General features: G+C 53.9%; 1 protein-coding gene across 1 annotated transcript in view; it reads right to left on the bottom strand.

The window, feature by feature from the left end:
• The window catches only part of ARID3B (AT-rich interaction domain 3B), a 51596-nt gene that overhangs the window by 16065 nt on the left and 17718 nt on the right, over positions 1-17813 (bottom strand). The window contains exon 3 of the mRNA XM_009911606.2: positions 17467-17539. Coding sequence (XP_009909908.2) covers positions 17467-17539 — 73 coding nt within the window. The remainder of the gene's footprint in view (positions 1-17466; positions 17540-17813) is intronic.

The raw sequence follows: 17813 nt of genomic DNA, 5'->3' as shown, positions 1-17813 counted from the left end.
CAAGCTCCCAACTCTTGAATTGGAAGAAAACAAAAGAGCAACCTGAGCAGGCTCGGGCTGCCTGCTTCAGCATTTAACATCTACCATATCCTTTTCTCTCCTTGTCTAAACAACCTCTTCCCTGCCCACAACAGCAAAGTCCACAAAGCAATCATTTCCCAAACTGCAGCAGATCCTCTTCCTGCATTTCACAGACAACAGCTCCCTCGGGGAGCAGAGAGAGAGACAGAGACCTTCCCAAAACGTCTGAACGCGGCACACGGCTCCGGCCATCCCCAGCCAGCCACCCCGAGCCTGGCGGTGGTGATCCCTCCCCTGTGCAAAAAGGGCAATGCTCACTTTGCTCCTCAGCTTCTCCTCAGCCACCATTTTGTCTGGGTGTGTGGTTGCAAAGATGAAGAGGAGCACACCAAGGGCGTCACTGCAGCCAGGCAGAGGGCTGGTGGCGATCATGTTACCGGCCTGAAATTATCATTCATCAGCTGAGCCACAGCAACCAGAGTCCCACCCTGCCCACTCCAACTGAAAACAGGCAAATAGCTCTCTCTGAGCTTTCTAAGAAGAGCCAGGGGCAGGCTTTTCTTCCCCCCTCCCCACCCCAAAATGCCCCTTCAGGAACAGTTAGAATTTCAGCAGCTAAGCAAGCTGAGGTACCCCCAGCAGCGCCACGGCACCAGCAAAGCCTTTGCTCCCCGGGGGCAGGATCAAGATCCTCTCTCCTCACCCCCCCCCCTCACCCCCCCCCCCCCCCCCCCGACTCCTCCAGCACCCACTTTTCCCCAATCCAATTTAGGGGAATAGTATTAACTTCTCCAGAAGAGACTTTCATCCAGGACTCCTTGGGCACTGACCAGATGGGAGAGTGAAAGGGAAGGGTGATGGGCAAGGCTCCTTCAGGCTGCTAAACACAGGAGGGCAAGGAAATAGCTATATTTTAAGCACTATTTATTTATCCCAATCATGGTTTTAATCTTCCCTAGGATCCTCCCATCTCAGAGTTTGTAGAAGGTGAAGTCTATTCACCCAAGCTCTCCTTTGGAAAGGGCACCAGTGGGAAATAAAGGCTTAAACATATTTCCAGAGGGCCTGCTCGGAGCTGGAGCAGAAACAGCCATCAGCTCTGACCTCCCCTCCTCATGTTACCACCCCTTTGACACCTTCCCTTCCTCAAGTTTGCTTTTAAACAAGACCCACAGACCAAAGTGCCCTGAAATTTAATTAGCAGCTTTATAAACCAAGCTAAAGAAAAGGAAAAAAGGCTGAAGGTAGTTTGTCTTTTGGGTTTTTTTTTTCCCCCCCTCCCATAAAATGTCTTTATGCAGGTTGAGAAACTTAACAGCAGGGCCAAAAGACTTCCACCCTTCTCTCCCAGCTGAGCATGGAGATGCTCAGTTTTCCTCTCCACACCTTCTCAGAGCACCACTCCAGAGCCATAAAAACCAAACCATGATTCGGGGTTTGGGGGCTGGTAAATCAACTGGACAATGCGAGTACAGTAAGGCAGGGCTCTGTTTGGTAGGATCTGAGCTGGGAAGCAGGGGAAAGGCAGCTCAGGAGCCCTCTCCTCCCCCCCAGCCCCTGGCTTGGAGAAAGGAGAAGGTGATAAAGCCTTTATTGGACCCCCCCCCCCCCAACTCCAGCCCTGCAACAGGAAAGGCTGCAAAACGAGTATCATGGGACGGGTGGCTGCCGAAGCCCAGCGGATCCTTTCACAGGCTGCTGCGAGGCTTGTCAGGGGCCATGATGGATTACTGTCATCTGGCAGCATCAGGATTAATGATCTGGAGGTCAGAGGGGAGAATTCCAGAGGGAAAGGTCAGCAGCCAGGGGCACAGCAGAAGACTTGTTGCCTTTTGATGGCAAACTCGTTTTACTGTACTCTCGAGCCTCTCTCAGCAACGCTGCGAGGACCGTGGCGTGCAAGGAGCCGGAAGCCTTGCCCAACTTGAGAGCCCAGCTCCCTTCCTCTCCTCCTCCTCTTGGCTCTACAGCTCTTCCTCCTTTTAGCACAACCCCAGCTATCTACCTATGGGCTGTTCCTGCGAGGACCCAGCCAAAGAGGAGGACACCAGGAGCCTGCTGCCACTGCCCACAGGTGATGAGCACGGGAGACCTCAGCAAGGCAAACTCGAGGGCAGGCCAAAGAGGAATCACCCCACAGCTTGTTTTTCTGAAGGGAAAGACAGCTGTAGCTACAATTCAGACTGCTGGAATAAAGAGTTTCCCTGGAGGAAACCTGACTGTAGCTATAAACATCTCTGTCCTTCAAGGGAAACAAGCAGCACCCCCCCAGCCCCTCCTCTGCCAAGCTGCTGCGCCCCCTTCAAAAGCCTCTTGTGTTTCAGGCAGACCTAACAGAAGCCCAAAGGGCTTACATGGGCTTGAATGTCCCCTATGTGCCCTGTGCAGAAGGAGCAACTGCTTCATTTTTCCTCCTTCAAAAGCTATTTAAGAAGGGGTTGAGGAAGCTGTGAACCCAGCTCCTTTCTGAAGGGCTTCTTCACATCTGCTGGCAAGGAATCAGTACCTGGGGAAGGGGCACTTGGCTAAGCCACCACCACTCACTCAGGGCTGGGACTCAGCCTTGCCATTCTGAAGAGAGAAACTAAGCTTTGGATCAACACCTTCCTCATCCCTCCAAGGTGGATCTGCTTCCTGCTCATCAGGCCTCAGAATCAGAGCTCAACCTGAGGATGCAGACTGATGTTTGACAAAGAAACCAAATGGCTCTGTGGGCTCTCCACGGTGGAGATTCCCCTCCCAGAGGCCGCTCTCCTCTCCCCCTGCTGAGCCATGCCCACTGCAGGGAGTTCCCCAGCAGCCAGCAGTCTAAGCCATGACTTGTCCTGCATGCAGGAGGCAGAGCAGTTAATTATCCCCAGCCTGGAGCACTGCTTTTTGCAGTCCCCTCCCATTTTTCTCCCTACCCAATTTACTTTCAGAAGTGTCCATATGGTTTTTTTTTCAGTAAGAAACAAAGGAGGTGAAAATCCCAAACGTTTCTTCTGCAGAGCAACATTCAAAGTGCAATCAAACATGCTCTGGAGGGAAAAATAGGTATAGAGGGGGCATTTTGAAGCCACCACCTGTACAGCGAAGCAAAGAGCTGCCTTTTCCACCTTCCACTCTACCTTCAGAAAGGAAGCAGCTATGACAGGAGCAGGTCTTCTGCAGGAGACTGAGGAAACCCACAGGGGTTTGAAATCAGTTTGAACCAAATCTTGAGGAGATCTTCATGTTTTGTTGAAAGGAGAGGGAGTAATTGGCACACAAAAAAATATCTCCCCACCCTCCCAAGCTAAACAGAGGGAAAAATTCAGTTTGTCAGCAAACCAGCAGCAGAGAATGGGAGCAAATCAGCTCCAATCCTGCACTGCCCCAGTCCCCAGTTGGCTTTAATTCCTCTCCAAGTACAAACCCTGGCTGGCTTCATGTGAAGCTGCCTGTTCAGCTCCCTTCACCTGAGTTTGATTTGTTGATCTGAGCCTGTCCTGAGCACTCATTTAATATTAAAAACAAAAGCAAGAGGCAGACAGAAGGGAAACCACCCCTCCTCCCTCTCCTCCCTGCCACCCCTGATCTAATCTCTCCCTCTGCCTGGCATTTCCACAGCGGGCATCCTCACCTCCCAACAGGGCTGTCACCACCTGATCCTCAGGCCTGCAGCCCATTAGACCCTGCTAGCAAAGCAGGAGCCAGGAGAGAGGCTCATTAATCATGCTCCATTTGACAGGAGGCCCACTTCTTATCTGCACCCCCTTGAAAGCCCATCAGTTTCTGCTTCCCTCCTCAAGGAGCTGGGCTGACAGCAGCCCCTTATCAGATTTCGGCTGCTGAACCGGAGGCGGCCGACCTGGCACCCGGTGCCCTGCTCCCATCGGCCAAGGCTCCAGCCACACTGACCTCCCCCACCCCCACAGCATCAAGACTTTCCCTCTTGCACCCAGTTCAGCCACAGCCCACCTCTTCTGTTGGGCCCAGTGGCTTACAAAGCTCTTCCCCAGCTGCTCGCACTGCCCTGCAGCTGGCGGTGGCTTCCCATACACAGAGAGCCACAGAGGCACAGAACATTCGAGGCTGGAAGGGACCTCCACAGATCATTCAGTCCAACCCCCCTGCCACAGCAGCATCAGCTAGGGTGGTCCACACAGGAATGCATCCAGGTGGGTTTTGGAGGTCTCCAGAGAAGGAGACTCCACAACCTCTCTGGGCAGCCTGCACCAGGGCTCTGTCACCCTCCCTGTGAAGCAGTTTCTCCTCCTGTTGAGGTGGAACCTTCTGTGTTCCAGTTTGCATCCATTGTTCCTTCTCTTATCACTGCACATCACCAAGCAGAGCTTGGCCCCCTCCACTCGACACCCACCCCTCAGCTATTGACATTAATCAGATCCCTCTCAGCCTTCTCTTCTTCAGACTAAACAGCTCCAGGGCTCTCAGTCCCCTAAGCATCCTTCTGGCTCTCCATTGGAGTCTCTCCAGCAGGTCTCTCTCTCTGTCTCTCAAACTGGGGAGCCCCAAACTGGACACAGCATTCCAGGTGTGGTCTCCCTAGCAGAGAGTGGAGGTTCCTCAGAACCTTCTCCACTAGGCAGAGAGGCAGGAATACAGGAGGCAGCGCAGGGGAAGGAAGGGAGCTGGGGAAAAGAAAGGTTGGTCAGAGAGGACAACCCATCCCCAACTCACAACATGGAGTATCTCCATGCCAAACAGTTCCCTCCTCCTTCCATCCACCTCCAATGCTGTCCCTCACTGAAGGCCAATAGCATCCTGGCCCAGATCAGCAGTACTGTGACCAGCAGGGCTGGGCACCCCCTGTTCTCAGCACCGGTGAGGCCACACCTTGAATACTGGGTTCAGTTTTAGGCCCCTCACTCCAAGAAAGACATTGAGATGCTAGAGCAGGTCCAGAAGGGCAGCAAAGCAGGTGGAGGGTGTGGAGAACAGGGCTGGGGGGAAGCAGCTGAGAGAACTGGGGTTGTTGAGCCTGGAGGAGGCTAAGGGGAGACCTCATTGCCCTCTAGAGCTCCCTGAAAGGAGGTTGGAGTGAAGCAGGGGTTGGTCTCTTCTCCCCAGTAACAAGAGGAAACAGCCTCAAGTTGCTCCAAGGGAGGTTTAGGTCGGACATGAGAAGAAACTTCTTCCCTGCAAGGGTTCTCAAACCCTGGAACAGGCTGCCCAGGGCAGTGACAAAGTCACCATCCCTGGAGGTGTTTAAAAGACACAGAGAGGTGGTGCTGAGGGATGTGGTTAAAAGCAGTGGACTTGGGAGTGTTGGGTTGATGGTTGGACCTGAAGATTTTAAAGGTCTCTTCCAGCCTAAACAGTTTTCCATTTCAGTGCTGAGCCTCAAGCAGCAGCTCATTAGTCATGGGGAAAATTCTGAGGAGGTAGGAGAAAAGGAAGGCCAAGAACACTCCTAGCAGAGGAAGCACCAACAGAAGCGCCTGAGGAGATCAGGCTTTGTATGAAAGATACTGAAGGAACATCTGACAACATCTCAATCTTCAGGGGAAATCCCCTTGAAGGCCATCACCCAAGCAGCAGCCTCTGGGATTCCAAGCTGGGATTCAGCTGGCAACCAGCTGAGCAGGCTGGGGTGAGATGAATCAGCTCCAGCAAGGCTGGTGCAAAGCAGCTGCTGCCAATCAATTCCCAATCACTCTGTTTCTACCTTCTCCAGTGCCAGCTCAGCTCATAACAGGACATTTCAGCTCCTCAAACATCCTTCATGCTGCCTGAATTTCCAACAAACCTCTGAGCCATAGGCAAGTAAACTCCCAATACTATTTTCCCTGCAGCTTCCAATAGAAGCAGGCTGGAAGAGACCTTTGAGATCATCAAGTCCAAGCCATCATTCAACACCCCCTAATCAACTAAACCATGGCACCAAGCACCCTACCAAGTCTCCTCCTGAACACCTCCAGGGGAACATATTCCAATGGCCAATCTCTCTTTCTATGAAGGACTTCTTCCTAACATCCAGCCTGAACCTCCCCTGGTGCAGCTTAAGACTGTGTCCTCTTGTTCTGGGGCTGCCTGCCTGGGAGAAGAGACCAACTCACTCCTGGCTACAACCTCCCTTCAGGGAGTTGGAGAGAGCAAGAAGGTCTTCCCTGGGCCTCCTCTTCTCCAGGCTAAGCAACCCCAGCTCCCTCAGCCTCTCCTCACAGGGCTGAGCTCAAGGCTTCTCCCCAGCCTTGTTGCCCTTCTCTGGACACCTTCAAGTCTCTCAATGTCCTCCTTAAACTGAGGAGCCCAGAACTGGACACAGAACTCAAGGTGTGGCTTAACCAGTGCTGAGCAGAGGGCAGAATGACCTCCCTGCTCCTGCTGGCTACACTCTTCCCAATGCAGGCCAGGATGCCATTGGCCCTCTTGGCCCTCTGGGCACACAGCTGGCTCATGTTCAGCTGCTGTCAACTACTACCCCCAGGTCCCTCTCTGCCTGGCTGCTCTCAGCCACTCTGACCCCAGCCTGTAGCACTGCATGGGGTTGTTGTGGCCAGTGTGGAGAACCTGGCACTTGGCTGTGTTCAATCTCCTGCCCTTGGCCTCTGCCCATCTGTCCAGCCTGGCAAGGTCCCTCTGCAGAGCTCTTCTACCCTCCAGCAGATCAACTCCTGCCCCCAGCTTGGTGTCATCTGCACATTTACTGCTGGACTCAATCCCCTCCTCCAGATCATCAATAAAGATATTGAACAGGATGGGGCCCAGCACTGATCCCTGGGGGACACCACTAGTGCCTGGCTGCCAGCTGGCTGTGGCACCATTCACCATTCCTAAATCCATGCTGGCTGGGCCTAGTCCCTTGGCCATCCTGGAAGTGCTGTGTGATTGCACTCAAGATGACCTGTTCCATAATCTTGCCTGGCACTGAGGTCAGGCTGAAGGGAAGGGCATTGGTGAGGCATAGAGAGAGGGACTGGAAGAGCATTTGGGGAGGAATTGAGAGAGAAATTTTTGCCACTAATTTGGAAAAAGCCTAGAGGTTTCCCTAGGGAAAAATCAGGCAAAACAAATCTTTGCAGGGAAAACTGTTCAAATGCCATCTGTTTGCTAGAAGCAGCTGGGGAAAAAATGGTGTTTTAGAGTGAATCTTGCTTTAGCTCCAGTGAAAAAAATCCAGCACTAACAGGATGGCCAAGGGCTCAGGCCCAGCCAGCATGGATTTAGGAGGGGCAGGTCCTGCCTCTCCAACCTGATCTCCTTCTATGCCCAGCTGACTGCCTGGTGGATGTGGGGCAGGCTGTGGATGTGGTCTGCCTGGACTTCAGCAAGGCCTTGGACACTGTCCCCCACAGCAAACTGCTGGCTCAGCTGTCAGCCCCTGGCTTGGACAGCAGCTCTCTGAGCTGGGTTAGGAACTGGCTGGAGGCTGAGCCCAGAGAGTGGTGGTGAATGGTGCCACAGCCAGCTGGCAGCCAGGCACTAGTGGTGTCCCCCAGGGATCAGTGCTGAGCCCCATCCTGTTCAATATCTTTATTGATGATCTGGAGGAGGGGACTGAGTCCATCAGCAGTAAGTTTGCAGATGACACCAAGCTGGGGGCAGGAGTTGAGGCTCAGGAGGGACCTTCTTGCTTTCTACAATTCCCTGCAGGGACGCTGTAGCCAGGTGGGGGTTGGGCTCTTCTCCCAGGCAAGCAGCCCCAGAACAAGAGGACACAGTCTCAAGCTGTGCCAGGGGAGGTTTAGGCTGGAGGTGAGGAGAAAGTTCTTCCCAGAGAGAGTTGTTGGCCATTGGGATGTGCTGCCCAGGGAGGTGGTGGAGTCACCATCCCTGGAGGTGTTTAGGAGGAGACTGGGTGGGGTGCTTGGTGCCATGGTTGATTAGATGGTGTTGGGTGATAAGTTGGACTCGATCTCCAAGGTCTCTTCCAACCTGGTTAATTCTATTCTATTCCCAATCCCCTCCCCACTCCTCTCCCAAATTTCCTGTCTCTCTATCTGCAGTGACTGTTCTGATGCCTACAAGACTACAAGGTGTTTCATGGGAAGCACCTGCTGGTAACTCCTCCCAGGTCACAGCTCTTCACTAGCTTTGCAGGTTGGCCCAGGCAAGCACCCCCCAAAACATCAACTTCTGTCTCTCCTGGAAGCTTTCACTCACCTGGCACTTAAGGTTGCTGAGCAAGATGTCTCTTCAAGACTCCTCTGGATGTTACAGAGAAGCCTACCTTAGGTACAAGACTCTGCATTCCCAGAGGAGCTGGATTCAAGCTGTTCAGTGTTCCCAAGCACTTGGTTTCAGCCAAGCATCACTTAACAAGAGTTTAAGGAGCTGGAGCAGCTCTGAAAGGCTCAAACCTCTTGACAAATACAGGAGAGGTGAGATGCTAACCTGCTGGAAAGCAGCTCCATGGGGCAGGACCTAGAAGTGCTGGTGGACAACAAGGTCACCATGAGCCAGCAATATGCCCTTGTGGCCAAGAAGGCAAATGGTCTCCTGAGGTGTGTGAAGAAGAGTGTGACCAGCAGGTTGAGGGGAGTTCTCCTGCCCCTCTGCTCAGCCCTGGTGAAGCCTCATGTGGAGTCCTGTACCCAGTTTTGAGCTCCCCAGTTCAAGAGAGACAGGGAACTAGCAGAGAGTTCAGAGGAGGCTACAAAGATGCTGAGGGGGCCAGGAGCATCTCTGTGAGGAGGAAAGGCTGAGAGCCCTGGGGCTATTGAGCCTGGGGCCAGACTCTTCTCAGAGGTGCCTGGTGACAGGACAAGGAGCAATGGGCACAAACTGGAACCCTGGAGGTTCCATCTGAAGAGGAGAAACTTGTTTGGTGTGAGGGTGCTGGAGGCCTGGAGCAGGCTGCCCAGAGAGGTTGTGGAGTCTCCTTCCTTGGAGAGCTGCCAACCCCATCTGGCCATTGTGATCCTGGGCAAGCTGCTGTGGGTGACCCTGCTTTAGCAGAGGGGTTGCACTGGATAATCTCCAGAGGTCCCCTTCCAACCCCTACCATGCTGGGATTCTGTGATACAGAAGGCTGTCTGGCAGAATGCCAGGTCCCCCCCACAACTCCAGAGTCATTCTTTCCACTCTATTTCTATTTAGTAACAACCTAAACCACTGCTCCCCACCTCCTTCTCACTGCTCCCCACCTCCTCCCCACCTGCAGAACACACATTTTTCCTGAGTCTAAGACCAGCTGACCAAAGAAGAGGCTCCTCAAAGGAGAGAGAGAGGTCAGAGATGAAGCTGTGTACAAACCCAAAGGCCTAGCAGGGCAGAGAAGGCTTTGCCTGGTTGATTTGGACCCTCCAGAACTGACCTCAAAGGAGATTTTTCCAGTGCAGAACATCACCTGCTCCTCAGGGAGTCATTAGGCAGGTAGCAGGAGCCAAGGATGCTGAGGACTAATGGCTACTGATGCCCCATTTAAAGCACTACCTTGCTTAATGCTGATTCCAAAGGGTCTCCAAGAGGATCTTTTGATCCTCTCTGCTGTGAGGCCAGGCTGAGAGAGTTGGGGTTGCTCAGCCTGGAGAAGAGAAGGCTCCAGGAAGACCTTCTGGTGGCCTTTCAGTGCTTAAAGGGACCCAGAAGAAAGCTGGGGACAGACTTTTAACTGGGCCTGTTGTGACAGGGCAAGGGATGATGGAGCCTGCACCCCTGAATCAAAGAATGAAGTTTGTTTCCTGAACAAACATCTCAGCAGCACCACTTGGCCTGCAGATGAAAGGTTCCATCAGCAAATGCTTTCTGTCAGTGCCCTGGATGTGTTGCATTTCCACCTCTCAGAGGTGCAAGGCAGGGCAGACAACAGCAGGAAAACATTAAGCCCACAGAGATCTGGGCTCACAAAGGCCCTTCTATGGATAACATACATTAAAAAGAAAGAAAAGGAGGGAAAAAAAAACCCCCACCAACCAAAAAACCCCCAACAGAATGGGCAAACCAGCTGGGAAAAGCAAGGTCAGGCAGGAAAAAAGAAACCCCCATAAAAACCACCTTGGAACAAAATTAGAGCTGGACAATTGGAGGCATTTTATGAGGCCTTTCACAAAGGGCAGTGCTTCAGATGAACAAAACAGCTTCCCCTTGCAAGGCAGCCTCTCCTAAGGCACCACAGCACGCAGCAGACCTTTCCTCCAAGGCTGCTGAGCCTGCCAGGCAGGTCCCAGCTGCTCCAGCTTCCCTCCTGACACCACCAGCACCAGTGGAATCCAATCAGCTCAACTGCTGGTGGCTACTTTAGCCACAGGGGGGAAAAAAAGGCATGGCACTATGAGCCTTTCATTATCTGGGGACAAAAAAGCAGCTTGGCTGTGCCACAGGCCTAACAGTTTTGCTGCTCCTGATCCACCTCTGCCCCATACACAAAGGATGGAGAGGAAATGTAGCTGCAGGGGATGCTCAACACGGTGTGAAAGACCTAGAAAGTGGCAGATCAGAGAATGGGGACATATAAAGGGTCACCTAGTCCAATCCCCCTGCAGCAATCAAGCAGATCAAGTTGCTCAGAGCCCCAGACAACCTGGTTCCAGGGATGGGGCATCTCCCACTGCTTTGGGCAGCCTGGGCCAGGCTCTCACAACCCTCAGTGTAAAACAAAATTCTTCCTTTATCTTGACTGAATCTCCCTCTTTCAGTTCAAACCATCATCCCTTGCCCTGTCACAACAGGCCCTGTTAACAGTCTGTCCCCAGCTTTCTTCTGGGCCCCTTTAAGCACTGAAAGGCCACCAGGAGGTCTCCCTGGAGCCTTCTCTTCTCCAGGCTGAGTGACCCCAACTGCCTCAGCCTGGCCTCACAGCAGAGAGCTTCCAGCCCTCCCATCACTGTTGTGACCTTCTCTGGACCCACTCCAGGAGGTTAATATAGAATCATAGAATAGAATCATAGAATCAATAAGGTTGGAAAAGACCTCAGAGGTTATCGAGTCCAAGCTGTCACCCAGCACCTCCTGACAACTAAACCATGGCTCTAAGTGCCACATCCAAGCCTCTTCTGAACACCTGGGAGACCAAGGACGGGTCACCTGCCAACTGGCAGCAGAGGCAAGGTGCAGAAAGTCACCTGCCCTGCCCACCCCAGGCAGCAGCTTTGGAGGGAGCAGCCCAAAATGAAGCCACAACTGTCCTGAGCTTCAGCTTGACCCAAACCCTCCTCTCATCTCCTCCTTGGCCTAAACCCTCCTGAGCTCCTCCCTGGCCCAAAGCCTCCTCAGCCACCCTCACTGAAGTTGTGTTCTGAAGAAATCTGGGGCCACTGATGAGGATGACACCTCCAGGTGAGAGACAGAGAGGCCACAGCAGGCACTCGAGCGCAACTAGAGCCTCACTATCCTGAAACCCTGAAGTGTTTCCAGGGATGGGGCATGTGCCAGCTTCTCTGGGCAACCTAAGCCAGTGTCTCACCACCCTCAGTGCAGAAAAGAATCCTTCCTTGCATCTGGTCTGAACCTCCCTTCTTAAAGCCATCACCCCCACCATCATCTCCAGCACTGAAGCTCACCCACCTGCCTACATGGTCCTGGATGAAAATCCTTTTCAGCAACATTAGATACAAGATGTCCCCAAATTATTGGCACAGATGCAGCTCTAGCCTGGGCACTCAGCAAACTTCTGCCTGCAGCACCCTCAGTGGCAGGCAGAGCAAATCCAACCTCCCTGCATCCACCGGGACCCCACTCCACCGTGCACCAGCAGAGGAGCCTCAGCCTGTGCCCCTAAAGATGCCCTGAGCCACAGCTGTGCCCACAGAGCAGCTCCTCCTGCAGCAAGAGGTTAAGGATGCACCTGTGGAGAAACCAGAGCTCAGCACATCACAGCTCAACCTGTCACAAGACACCAAGTCAGCAGTGGAGATGGAGGGAAGCCACTGCTGAAGCTGCTTGTCCCTGCTCAGCCCATGGGAAGCCAACCTTCAGCTTGAGACTGCAGAGTTGCTGAGGATGTGGAGAGAGTGCCCTGGAGGGGCTAGGGACAAGCCCAGTGGGGGCTAGGAGCAAGCCCAGTGGGTGTGGAGAAGAGAAGCCTCTAAAGAGACCTTCTTGTGGCCTTCCAGGATCTGCAGGGGGCTCCAAGAAAGCTGGGGAGGGATTTTTGAGGGTGTCAGGGAGAGATAGGACTGGGGGGGATGGAACAAAACTAGAAGTGGGGAGATTCAGATTGGATGTTAGGAAGTTGTTCCCCAGGAGGGTGGTGAGAGCCTGGCACAGGTTGCCCAGGGAGGTGGTGGAAGCCTCATCCCTGGAGGTTCTTAAGGCCAGGGTGGAGGTGGCTGTGAGCAACCTGCTGCAGTGTGAGGTGTCCCTGCCCGTGGCAGGGGGGTTGGAGCTGGCTGAGCCTTGAGTTCCTTTCCAACCCTGACAATTCTATGATTCTGTGTGAGGAACAAGCTCTGTGGATGCTAGGAACAAGCTCTTTACCATGAGGGTGGTGGAACACTGCAACAGGTTGCCCAGGGAGATGGTTGGGACCCTGGAGCTATTCAAGGTGAGCCTCAACAAGGCTCTGGGCAACCTGCCGTGGTGTGAGGTGTCCCTGCCCATGGCAGGGGGGTTGGAACTGGCTGAGCCTTGAGGTCCCTTCCAATCCTAACAATTCTACAATTCTGTGTGAGGAACAAGCTCTGTGGATGCTAAGAACAAGCTCTTTACCAGGAGGGTGGTGGAACAGGTTGCCCAGAGACATGATTGGGACCCTGGAGATACTCAAGGTGAGGCTGGACAGGGCTCTGGGCAGCCTGATCTAGTGGAGGATGTCCCTGCTGACTGCAGGGGGTTTGGACTGGATGATCTGGGCTGCCCAGGGAGGTGGTGGAGTCCCCATCCCTGGAGGTGTTCAAGAGGGGATTGGATGTGGCACTTGGTGCCATGGTCTAGTCATGAGGTCTGTGGTGCCAGGTTGGACTTGATGACCTTTGAGGACTCTTCCAGCCTTGGTGATACTGTGACCTTTGGGGGTTCCTTCCAACCCAGAGCACTGTGTATGTGAAAGGGAAGGTGGAAGCTGTCACACAGCACAGTGGCATCAGGCAAGTCCTCTTGCAGGCCTGCTTGCAAGCCAGCCCTGCCCTCCTGGCTCAGCTTCTCCTCCTCTCCCCATCTGCCCCTTCAATCAGAGCCCTGGTGGGACCCATTCACCTCAGCACAGGCAAGGAATAAAACATCCAACAAAGGAAGAGTTACAGCTTCCCTCTCATCTCCCCCTTCCAGCATTATTGCCACTGAAGGGCCATTTTATCACTTGCAGCTGTGGTCATTGAGGGACAACCTGCTGTGCTCAGAGGCAGATGAGACCTGCACATTTGATCTGCATTAAGCCTTTTTTCATGGCTTCACATTGCTAGGTGCATTCCTACCAGCAGCACCACCAAGCAAAGCTTTTCATCCCCCTCCAACTACTCAGCAGCTCCTGGGAAAATCTCTCATTGATCTTTCACATCAGAGCTGCTGATTTCAGGGTTTGGGCTTGGTTTTGGTTTGAGCTTCAGCAGCTGTGCCCCAAACCCATCAGCCTACAAAGCTTCTCCAGCTCCTCCTGGACACCAGCAAGATCCTCCCCCCCTTTAATCCAGCAAGGGTTTCTCAGCAGAGCTGCCTCCCATCCCCTTCAGACAGGAGGTGCAAATGAAGCAGCTCTTCACACCCAGCAGCTAAGAAACAGCACTTTGCTCTCAGGTGCCACCAGGGTGCTTGGAGCCTCCTCTGGGGGACTCTTTGCTGTCCAGCCCTGTTTGGTTTCAGATGCTTGGCTGGCACAGAAAGCAAGGAGAAAGGAAAGCCTGAGTGGTTTCCTAGCAGAACTTTGCTGGAGAAGCTCCCTGATCTCTGAAGGTCCTGGAACAGGACACAGTGGGAGAAAGGCCATCTGCTGGACCAGAAACCCAGAGAAAAGCTGCTGGAGATAGCAGTGAGGAGGAAGGGGACAGGACAGCTGCTGAAAAACCCTGTCCAGGCACAAGGCCCTCTGCAGTGAGAGACAGCAGCTGGCGGAAAGGAGCTCAACCACTTCTGCTTTCCACCACCTTCCAACCACCCTGCCCCACTCCCCCCCACCACCAGAAAGGGGTCCCCCTGCCCCTCTCCCTCCCCCCCACCAGACGGGGGTCCCCCTGCCCTTCCTCCCTCCCCCCCACCAGACAGGGGTCCCCCTGCCCCTCTCCCTCCCCCCCACCAGACAGGGGTCCCCCTGCCCCTCTCCTTCCCCCCCACCAGACAGGGGTCCCCCTGCCCTTCCTCCCTCCCCCCCACCAGACAGGGGTCCCCCTGCCCCTCTCCCTCCCCCCCACCAGACAGGGGTCCCCCTGCCCCTCTCCCTCCCCCCCCCCAGACAGGGGTCCCCCTGCCCCTCTCCCTCCCCCCTACCAGACAGGGGTCCCCCTGCCCCTCTCCCTCCCCCCCACCAGACAGGGGTCCCCTTGCCCTTCCCCCTCCCCCCACCAGACAGGGGTCCTCCCAGGCACTTCTATACATTTTGGCACCCCCAAAAAGCAGGCCCCCAACTGCCTTGCCCCCTGCAGCCTGTGGCCAGTCCCCCAGAGCAGGGCTACACGTTTGCAGCCTCACCCTGAATGCCAGCTCAGGGCACCTCTCCCTCAAGGGGTGCTGCTGGGCTCTTAGATTTCATTCCCAGCCTTCCAGCCAGGAAGACAACAAGGGAGTCTCCAGTAAACAAATACACTTGGAAATACCCAGCTGATTAAAAGCTAAACTCCTCCAGCCAGCAGCTGGTGACCAGCTCAGCCCCTGCCCTGGGAGCATGTCAATTATGAATAATTAAAAGGTAATAGGAAGGAGCCACTGAAGTATTAAGCAGATTTCTCTCTGGGTATCTGGAGGTTTCTATTGCTGCCAATCACTCTTCCCCCCAGCACCTCTCCCTCCCCCTTCAGATTATTGTCTTGTCTGTCAGCAGGCCAACCCTTGCATGCACACTGTGAGCTCAGGTTAACATTGGCCAGTAAACCAATTAAAGCTTGGTTGTGCCTCTGCACAATGAAAGCCAGAAACACCAGCAGAAAAACCCCAAAGCAGATCTCACTTTGAGCTGGGCTTGGAAGAATAAACCCCCAGCTGCTCCAGAGTGAAGGATTCACACAGGGCAGCTCTCAGCTCCAGCCACAGCAGGGAAAAGATGGACATGGGAGATGAGGAGCAACTGAAAGGGCACTCTGGGGAGCTGTCTGTGATCCAGAGGGACTTCCCCAGGAGGGTGGTGAGAGACTGGCACAGGCTGCCCAGGGAGGTGGTGGAAGCCTCATCCCTGGAGGTTTTGAAGGCCAGGCTGGATGTGGCTGTGATTAACCTGCTGTGGTGTGAGGTGTCCCTGCCCATGGCAGGGGGGTTGGAACTGGAGGATCCCTGAGGTCACAGAATCACCAAGGTTGGAAGAGACCCCAAGGATCACCAAGTCCAACCTGTCCCCACAGACCTCATGACTAGACCATGGCACCAAGGGCCACATCCAATCCCCTCTTGAACACCTCCAGGGATGGGGACTCCACCACATCCCTGGGCAGCACATCCCAATGGCCAACAACTCTCTATGGGAAGAACTTTCTCCTCACCTCCAGCCTAAACTTCCCCTGGCACAGCTTGAGGCTGTGTCCTCTTGTTCTGGGGCTGCTTGCCTGCCTCAGAGAAGAGACCAACCCCCTCCTGGCTACAACCTCCCTTCAGGGAGTTGTAGAGAGCACTGAGGTCTCCCCTGAGCCTCCTCTTCTCCAGGCTAAGCAACCCCAGCTCCCTCAGCCTCTCCTCACAGGGCTGTGCTCAAGGCCTCTCCCCAGCCTTGTTGCCCTTCTCTGGACACCTTCAAGTCTCTCAATGTCCTTCCTAAGCTGAGGGGCCCAGAACTGGACACAGGACTCAAGGTGTGGCCTAACCAGTGCTGAGCACAGGTCCTTCCCAACCCCAACAATTCTGATTCTATCTGAGGATGTAAGCTTCAAAGGACAACTGGGAGTGAGACCCTAGCTCCACCTCAGAGAGCTTCCAAACAGGTGAGACTGAGATGCTGCATCTTCATGCTTAGAGCTCCCAATATGTGCAGGAGAGCTGAAGAGGGACTTTGTACAAAGGCATGGAGGGCTGATGGCTTCAGTGTGGAAGACATTGGGAAGAAACTCTTCCCCATGAGGGTGGTGAAGCACTGGAACAGGTTGCTCAGAGAAGCTGTGGAGGCTCCAAGCCTGGAAGTGATCTGAGCCAAGCTGGATGGGGCCTTGAGCTAACTGCTCTAGCAGGAGGTGTCCCTGCCCATGGCAGGATGATCTTTAGGGTCCCTTCCACCCCAAGCCATGATTCATGATTCTATGACTCTCCAGGCACAACTTTGCCAGCCACAGCCCTTCCAATCTGGCTTGTTTGGTCCTGCCCCCTCAGAGAGCACTGTGCTAGGTGGGAGGGAAGGGTCCTTTTCAGGTCTGCTCTTCACACCTACCTTCAGCAGACCTTTTGGAACCAATGAAAAGGTTTAGAGCACAATTTGACACTTTGTCAGAGGTATCTTAGCTGGAAGAATCCACCTGGCATGCTTGGAGGGGTAAAGGAAGAGAGCACCACAAAGAATTTACAAATCAGATGTTCAGTGCTGTGCTTCATACACCAACCACCTTCTCATCATCAACAGCTTGCCATGAGGGAACTGAACTTTGCTAATTAGGGGACAGTAAGACCTGTGGGGACATCCCCTCACTCAAGCACCAGCTCAGGAGAGATGCAAGTTGCTGACAGCAGAGAGAGGAATGTGAGAAACTCAGTGATTTGGCACTCAGCTGTGCATAAAACCACTGAAAACACAGAGCTGCCAGGCTGTGGATCTCCAGGGAAATGTGGCTTGGGGCTCTGTTCTCCCAGTGCCCAGACTGCAGGCCACTGCTCTGAAGGCACTTACACTCAGCTTCCACAAGCCATCACAGCCAAACACCAGACAGAGATGGATGAGGGGCAATGGCTTTGAGCTGGAAAAGGGAGACTGAGACTGAAGATTAGGAAGAAATTCTTCCCAGTGAGACACTGGCACAGGTTGCCCAGGGAGGCTGTGGATGCCTCATCCCTGGTGGTGTTCAAGGCCAGGGTGGATGAGGCCTTGAGCAACCTGGGCTGGTAGGAGGTGTCCCTGCTCATGGCATGGAGATTGTAACCAGATGATCTTCAAAGTCCCTTCCAGCTCAAACCATTCTATGAAGCAGAAAACCAGAGAATTCCCAGTGGTACTCAGCTTTGGTTCAAGTATTTTTAGGGCAATCAGGTTCCTTGGCCACTTCAGTGCATGGACAAGGAGTATTAGGTAGGAAGGGTAAACAAAGAGTGTGTGTGAAATGAAGTTAGAGGGCAGAGTCCTTTCCTGCTGCCCTCCTTATCTCCCAAGGCAAACATCTCCAGCCTTACCACTGCTCTTCCAGCTGATCTGCAAGTTCAAGGGCTGGAGCTGTTCCTTCAACCTCCAAAAGGATGAATTCAAGTGGCAGCAGCATCCCTCCAGCCCATGCTGCCCCTGTTGAGTTCAAAGCCATGCTCACTCACCCCTCTTCTGCATGAAGATGAAGAGGTCGTCCAGGAACTCCTTCCGCTCAGGGTCGCTGTCCAGTTCGTAGAGCTGGGGGAGGGAAGGAAAAGCACAACCCACAGTGAGACAGAAAAGCAAGGCACAACATCTGCCAGTGGCTGCAGGGGTGAAAGGCAGCCACAGGCCTAGAGGCAAAGCAAGGAAGGATCCTTGAGGGCTCTGATGGACAAGGCTGCAGGGAGAGTTTGAGGATCTTGGCGCTGGTTTGCCTTGCTCAGCCCCTGCCCAGCAGCCCCTCCAGGCACAGCAGAGACTGGCAGCCTGAAGAGGATTCAGCTCAGTTGTTACAGAGCTACACAGCAGG

The sequence above is a fragment of the Dryobates pubescens genome, chromosome 17 (genome assembly GCF_014839835.1).
Source record: "Dryobates pubescens isolate bDryPub1 chromosome 17, bDryPub1.pri, whole genome shotgun sequence".
Taxonomy (NCBI): Eukaryota; Metazoa; Chordata; class Aves; order Piciformes; family Picidae; genus Dryobates; species Dryobates pubescens.
Note: the sequence above shows the minus strand (reverse complement) of the source record. Positions and strands in the feature narration are given on the sequence as shown.